This window comes from Lepidochelys kempii, chromosome 7, assembly GCF_965140285.1.
Source record: "Lepidochelys kempii isolate rLepKem1 chromosome 7, rLepKem1.hap1, whole genome shotgun sequence".
NCBI lineage: Eukaryota > Metazoa > Chordata > Testudines > Cheloniidae > Lepidochelys > Lepidochelys kempii.
Window position 1 is genome coordinate 52,227,135 of NC_136386.1, and position 7,147 is coordinate 52,234,281.

Consider the following 7,147-nt stretch of genomic DNA (forward strand, 5'->3'; position numbering starts at 1 on the left):
GAGAAATGCTGTCCAAAGACAAGCGAATAGACCATTTTTATTTTTGCAATGTTTGACATTTAGGAGCCCTGACTGCCCCTTGCCTTTTTCCTTCTTTCTGATGGCTGGCACTTCAACTTGGGCCAGATGGGGGCCCCAAAACTGCCAAACCTCATTTCATAATTTTTTTTTTAAAAAAAGAGGCCTGGCCATTTTCTTTCCCCACCCCCACCGAAGTGAAGCAGTACATTGAGAGGGAGGAGAGGGGCAGCTCATTTCTGCAGAGAAATCTCATTTGCAACCAAATGCAATGCATTTCTGTTCCAGCAGGGGTCGCTATTTCTGCTCCATGCATGAATTTGCCTGATAAAGTATTTACCATGTTCACTTTAGGGAGAAGAGATCCTGTCTCAGGATTCTGAAGAGAATGACCCAGGGGAGGGAGTTTCCCAGCTCCCCAGAGAAGATCCTGCTGAGGTATTTCTGTACACGGCAGCAGTGCCTATTGCTTTTATGGTTCCTGAGCATAACCCTGATGGTATTTCAGTTGAGTTACAGTTTGTGTCTGCTCTCTCGGCAGGGCAGGAGCAAAGACCATCTCTCTCACTTGCTCAGCTCCGTGACAGTGCTTTCTCCTCACCGTATTAGGGTCTTGCTGCCTGCTGAAAAAAATCTATCTTAAAAAAAAAAACGCAGACAGCAAAGCCCTTAGGTTTTCTTGACTGAGTTAATAACCTGAGCGATGCAAGCAGAATCAGTCTTGTTTGCTATTTTGAGTTCAAGATGAGGCACAGCCTCTTGGTAGGGTGAGAAGGCTATGTGCCACAGTTGGTAAATCAATGGGGAGTGTTCTGCTTCCTTCAGATGAACTGGGCAGAGTCTGGGGCAGGGGTGGACAAACTTTTTGGCCCAAGGGCCACATCTCGGTGGGGAAATTGCATGCAGGGCCATGAATGTAGGGCTGGGGCAAGGGGTTGGGGTGCAGGAGGGGGTGCAGTGTGCAGGAAGGGGCTCAGGGCAAGGGGTTGTGTCAGAGGAGGGGTGCAGGGTGTATGAGGGGGCTCAGGGAAGGAGGTGGAGGTGCAGGAGGGGGTGTGAAGTGCAAGAGGGAACTCAGGTCAGGGAGTTGGGGTGCAGGGTATATGAGGGGCTCAGGGAAGGGGGTGGAGGTGCAGGAGGGGGTGTGAAGTGCAGGAGGGAACTCAGGTCAGGGAGTTGGGGTGCAGGGTATATGAGGGGGCTCAGGGAAGGGGGTGGAGGTGCAAGAAGGGGGCGGCAGGGGGCACAGGGATGTGGTGCCAGCCGCTTCCAGGAGCGGTGCGGGGCCCACGGCACCACGGGGGGTGCCAATCCCGCAGGCCGTATCCAAAGCCCTGACAGGTCAGATCCGGCCCACGGGCCATAGTCTGCCCACCCCTGGGCCAGGGGATACATCCTGGACTTGAAGTTAAGCTAAAGAAAGTCCAGATGAACCAAAACTGGGACCCCAAATCAACCAGCCTATTTCCCTTTCTGGTTACTGGGAGGCAAAGACACTCCAGCTCCCTCTTGTGTCCATTGGAATGGGAAGAATACTGGTGTCTCCTAAGCAGTCATTGAAATGAAAGCTGGAAATGCCTTATTAGGCCACATTTTATCCCTCTTCCTACTGCGCCAGTAAGGGCAGGATTGTTCCCTACAGCATACTTCCAGAGGCAGCTAGTGGCTAGCTCCACCCTCTTGCTTCTGTAGGCAGGAGTGCAGGCTCCCACCAGCCCCAGACCCTTAAGAGCCCTTTCTCAGTCACTAGCAGCTTGTGCTATTTTTTTACACATACACACACACTCTCACTCACTCTCATGTTTTTTCTCTGCCTGTTTCCCCACCTCTGGCCTGAGTGATCCTGCTACTTAGGACAGTGGTTTCTCTGCCTCTCTCCCACCCCTGGAAGGCAGGCCTTTGCTGGTGTCCTGCTGTAGTGGCTCTCCCCAGCGGCACTCTCAAGCAGTCCTCCCAAGCTGCAGGGCATGAGCTCCAACCAAACCTTGTTGACAACATAGATTAATAGATTCCATGGCCAGTGTGATCATCTACTCTGACCTCCTGTAAAATACAGGCCAGGAACTGCCCCACAATAATTCCTAGAGCAGATCTAGAAAAACAGCCAATCTTGAGTTTAAAATGGTCACTGATGGAGAATGACTCCAATTACAATTAATTACTCTCCCTGTTAAAAACGTACATCTTATTTCCAGTCTGAATTTGTCTAGCTTCAACTTCCAGCCATTAGAGCATGTTATGCTTTTATCTCCTAGATTGAAGAGCCCATTATTAAGTATTTGTTCCCCATGTAGGTACTGATAGACTGTGATCAAGTCAGCCCTTAACTTTCTGTTCATTAAACTAACTCAAATGAGTTCCTTGAGTCTGTCACTATAAGGCATATCTTCTAATCCTTTAATCATTCTTGTTTCCACCCAACACCTCTTCCTCTGCCAGCTAACTTCCCTATCCCAGTCAGTGTGGCAGTGCCTAGTCCTCCAGGGTCAGAGATAGCAGGACAGGAATGGGTTACCTAGGGAGGTGGAATCTCCTTCCTTAGAGGTTTTTAAGGTCAGGCTTGACAAAGCCCTGGCTGGGATGATTTAGTTGGGGATCGGTCCTGCTTTGAGCAGGGGGTTGGACTAGATGACCTCCTGAGGTCCCTTCCAACCCTGATATTCTATGATTCTATGACAGAGCTACAAAATAGGCAGGTCTGGAGGATCAGGCAGGAGATTCTACTCTCTTTCCCTTCAAGACACTTCCCTCAGGATCCCTTGCACTCTCCCTTCCACATCCAGTTTCTCCTCCTTGGATTAGTACCACCAACCACTCTGCCCTATGCAGCTACTTCAGCACTCCTTGGTATCCACTGTGTTGCTAAAACAGCTTGGAAATGGTGAGCAGGTGAGTTATAGGATACTTACAAGGAAATCATGGGAGTTTGACCTCTACTCCCATAATTCTCCAAAACCAGAGGAATCCTATAGTACTTGGCAAAAAATGTTTGAGAATGGACTGATAGCGTGCAGTAAACAGAGGTCCACAAGGTCCTCCGGGACTGTCTCAGATCAGTGCAGCAGAGTACTAGTGGCATGTTAGCAGACTGGATATGGGGTGAAATTTCAGGGCTTCTTATAGATGCACTGAATGGTTGGTGGAACAAATGTAGAAGATGGCTGATGAAGTAGAAATCATTCAGCTCCATAGTGAGACAATACCTACATGAGAGAAGAATTTGGCCCTTTTTTGTTTGAATATGGACATTTCTGGCCTGCCAATGATCACTTAGGAGGACTTGTATGCAATCTGTGTCTGCAGGCCCCCAAGGTTACATCCAGTCCTTGGTTCTATAAATATTTCTTCTCTTTTCCAGGAGGAAGGTGACATTTCAGGGAGCGAGGATGGATCCGAGCACAATGATGATGATGAAGAGAGCTCTGAGTAGACCTTGTAGCCTACCAGCACTCTGTTAGCTCACCATAGCATAGAAGCTTGCTATTATCCAAAACAATCCACACCTGTCACAGCTGAATAGACTCTGTGGGTTGGAGGCTGTATGCCTCCAACATGATGAGATGTTAATACTGTGCAACAGTAAAGAAGGTTCACTTGTAGCCAGATCTTTATAGTTGGGATTTAGTCCCCATTTAGTGTTGGTTGTGCAGTCTATATCTGTTGGGAGTTTTGCACCCAGACATATTGGAAAAAAAAGTCAGACCTAGAACGATTTTTATTTGTTCTTCCCTCCAGATCCTCCCTAACAAACTCTTTTCCATATGAATTCCTTTCCTTCTGTGCTGCTCTAGGGAGTGGATTTCAAGGGGAAACTCTGTGGCTTTCTGTCTAGAAACATATTGAGAGTTTGGATTAGTTGCCAAAGTGAGAGAAGTGATATTTGCAGAAATAATCTGCCCTGTTCTTGAACAGTAGCTATGAAATATTTGCACAGAACCCATCTTCCCTCAACAGTCCAGCCGTTGGAGCCCTCGTGAGAATGACCTTTGTGCATTGGCCCTTTATTGGGACAGAAGAATCAGTGGGAGAGCAATCCAAATTCCCTCATTAGTGACAACCTAAAGTGCTCATTAATGTTGAGGGAAAGGCTTGTTATAGTTGTAAATTACAAAAAACACCCTAATTCCAAATGCCTTGTTTACTAACTCATTGAATAAACTGTAATTCCTGCCCTGAGCACATGAAATTGGTGACTGACTGTGTATTGTAAGGATACAGCAAAAAGCTCTCCTTGTGGGAGAAGCTCTCTGGGGGTCTAACAGCTCCGACCAACATGCCTTTTCTAGAGCATAGCCTGGATGTGTATGGGGCAGCCATGGCTGTGATGATTACAGAGGCAGGAGCGGTGAGTTACATGGGCCCATGCTGCCCAGGCTCCATCAATATTCAGGGCTGGGGGCCCAGCTCCACCAGTGTTTGGAGGCTGGTCTCTCCCCCGGCCCTGCCTGGAGCGTTCCCCGCCTGCTGCCCTCCTTCTCCCCCCGCCCTCGGTGTGCCTCCCCCCAGCCCCGGAGCGTCCCTGCCTGATTAAAAGTGGGCGGCTGCTCTCCTTTGCCGCTCCATGCTGCTGTCCTTTGCCGGTGCTGCCGCCTAAGGCTAGGCTACAGCACAAGAGCAGGCTGAGGCAGCTGGCTACTGCTGCTGCACCAGAGGAGGTGCACACATGATTGGTAGGACCCAGCACCCAGTGGAAGAAGATGCCGAAACAGACCTCTGAATCTCTCACCTGAGCAGCTGCCCGGGCTTCCTTGAGTGTCTGATCCTGTAATCCTGCCCCCCACGGTCACGGGGCAAAGGGCAGCCCCTCCCCATGAGGCTATGGTGTGGAGCAGCAGGCTGCAGCAGGGGAGGAAGCAACATGTAATGGCACCCCCTCCAGCACCCACCCACCACAGGGGAGGTGAGGGGGCTTGGGTGAGTGTAGTGACACCCCGCCAACCATCACTGCGTCTGCCCCACCCTCAGTGAGGCTACGGTGAGGGGCAGCAGCAGTGGGGGAGAGGGTTGGGGGGAGTCCTCCTCTCTGGCCCTAGCCCAGGGCTTACCTGTCTGCACCCCAAGCTCTTCATCCCTGGCCTTGTCCCACCCCAGAACCTGTGACCCCAGCCAGAGCCCTCGCCCCCTGTACCCTAACCCTGAGCCCCCTCCTACACACCTGCCCCAGCCAAGACCCGTCACCCAAACTCCCTCCCAGAGCCCATCCCCTGCACCCCAACTGCCTGCGCCAGCCCACATCCCACACCCCAACTCCCTCCCAGAGCCTACCCCCCGCACCCCAATGCCTTCCCAGAGTCCATCCCCTGCCCCAGCCAAAAGCCCGCACCCAAATGCCCTCCCAGAGCCTGACATCATCCCCCTCCCACACCCAAACTTCCTCCCAGACCCTTAAGGAGGTTGCGGGGGGGGGGGGAAGAGGAGGCATGACTTGGACCCTTCTGGGCACCACCAGATATTATACAAACCTGCTGCTCCTGTACTGAGGGTACTGAAGGGGGTGGCTATAGAAGGGAGGGGGAAGTGCTGGCTATAAGGGGTGTGAGAGGGGTGGCTATATGGGAAGGGTAGCAGTGGTTATGGGGGGCATTGGGGATGGCTAGAGGGTAGCCGTGGCTGTAGACGGGGGGTGGCCCCAGGGTCGGGGGGGCTGCAGCGGGGGCTGGGGGCTCGAGGGAGTGGTCGTAGGGGTGTAGAGGCCATCACTAACCTCGCCCTCCTGTGCTCTTCCCAGGGTGGGGTGCCCTGGGCAGGGCTGTCTGCCCCTGGCTTGGGGCAGGAAGGAGGCAGGTCTCTGCTGGGATCCGGGCTTCCTGCAGGCTCACCCCCACCCAACGGCTCGTAAAGGCAGGGATCCGTCCTGTGCCCCTTTGCAATCCGTGCCCGCACATGCGCAGTGCGACGGGGGGCTGGGCGCAGAGTGACGGCGATGGCCATGTCACTGCAAGAGAACCTGGTGCAGCACGAGATCCACCAGGACTGGGCCAACTGCGAGTACATCAAAGTGATCACTAGCTCCATCAAGAAGATCACGGACTTCCTCAACTCCTTCGGTGTGTACGCGCCTGACCTGGCTCCACCCTCAGGTTCCACCGCAGCCCGGCTTCGCCCCCAGGCCTCACTCGGTCCAGCTCTTCCCTCAGGCCTGGTTCAGCTCCAGCCACCCTGCCAGGTCTGGGATGGCTCCATCTTCTCATCCTGGTTCGACCCCAGCCTGGCTCCATCCCACCCTGGCCCCTCTGGCCCCCGCGCTCTGTTAGGGTGAGGCGGGTTCTGCAGTCGGGGCTCCCCGGTGGGCGGAGGTGGGGCGCACCTGTCCTGGCTGGGTACTGCGGGGCCTGATGAGCCGCCCCTTCTCCCGCAGACATGTCCTGCTACTCCCGACTCGCCACCCTCAACGAGAAGCTGACAGCGCTGGAGCGACGGATCGAGTACATCGAGGCCAGGGTGAGGGGTAGCGCAGGGGAGGCAACACCGGGAATAGCCCTGGCACGGGATGGAGGGCTGCCCTGCGGGTAGCTCAAGGCAGGGCTCAGCCCACGCTTAGCAGCTCAGGGACAGCCGGGGCCTTGCTGTTCAAGCCCCTCTGCAGCTTTTACCCCATCTCCAGTGGGTATTGCCCTGCTGTACCCCCCCCCCCACCTCCCAGGTAACGCTGTGCCTTACTAGCTAATCTGCTCTTTACACAGTGGGGGGACGTGCGCGACTCCCACACAGAGCCCAGCTGCGCTAGTTGTTACTATGGGGTGGTGTTGCAGGCCCTTCTCCCGAACAGCAGCACTGGAGCTCCTGCTCTCTGTACGCTCTGGTGGGCATCCCAGCAGTACTTACATTGGGGCATTGGTTTTGGCCAACAGAGCTAAAGAGAGAACGGAGATCTTGGTGAATTGGTGACACTGGCCTGGGGAGGACTCCTGCCCCTCCCAGCCTTGCTGCGAGGGACGACTTTTACCTAGTTCCCAGTGTACCGGAGCTCTCATTAACTTTCCCTGAGTGGGCAGACTGGCTAGCCCTTGGTGACTGCAGGCTGTGCTCTCCTTCAGCAGGTAACAAAGGGCGAAACTCTCACCTAACTGCTGAAGGCTGGTGGGGAGCTGACCTGGAGAAGATTGTGCGGCTGTGCCAGAATTCACTG

General features: G+C 53.9%; 2 protein-coding genes across 5 annotated transcripts in view; both read left to right on the forward strand.

Moving 5' to 3' along the window:
* Positions 1-4,194, forward strand: part of FANCD2 (FA complementation group D2) — a 188,493-nt gene extending 184,299 nt beyond the window's left edge. For all 4 annotated transcript variants that reach the window (XM_073352718.1, XM_073352719.2, XM_073352722.1 and 1 more), the window contains 2 exons: positions 373-456; positions 3,377-4,194. In XM_073352718.1, the coding sequence (XP_073208819.1) occupies positions 373-456; positions 3,377-3,448 (156 nt within the window). In that variant the 3' untranslated portion in view covers positions 3,449-4,194. The remainder of the gene's footprint in view (positions 1-372; positions 457-3,376) is intronic.
* A 1,753-nt stretch (positions 4,195-5,947) lies between these two features.
* On the forward strand, positions 5,948-7,147 carry LOC140915296 (putative protein BRICK1). Its single transcript, XM_073354878.2, has 3 exons — positions 5,948-6,065; positions 6,377-6,459; positions 7,059-7,147. Exons 1-3 carry the CDS (start codon positions 5,948-5,950, stop codon positions 7,083-7,085), a joined length of 228 nt encoding a protein of 75 aa, XP_073210979.1. The 3' UTR covers positions 7,086-7,147.

What these genes read in the sequence shown, in the direction of transcription:
- LOC140915296 (XM_073354878.2), top strand. Translation starts at nt 5,948, where the DNA reads ATGTCACTGCAAGAGAACCTGGTGCAGCACGAGATCCACCAGGACTGG. An exon ending in GGACTTCCTCAACTCCTTCG is followed by an intron (nt 6,066 to 6,376) that starts GTGTGTACGCGC and finishes CTTCTCCCGCAG; the next exon opens with ACATGTCCTGCTACTCCCGA. An exon ending in TCGAGTACATCGAGGCCAGG is followed by an intron (nt 6,460 to 7,058) that starts GTGAGGGGTAGC and finishes CTCCTTCAGCAG; the next exon opens with GTAACAAAGGGCGAAACTCT.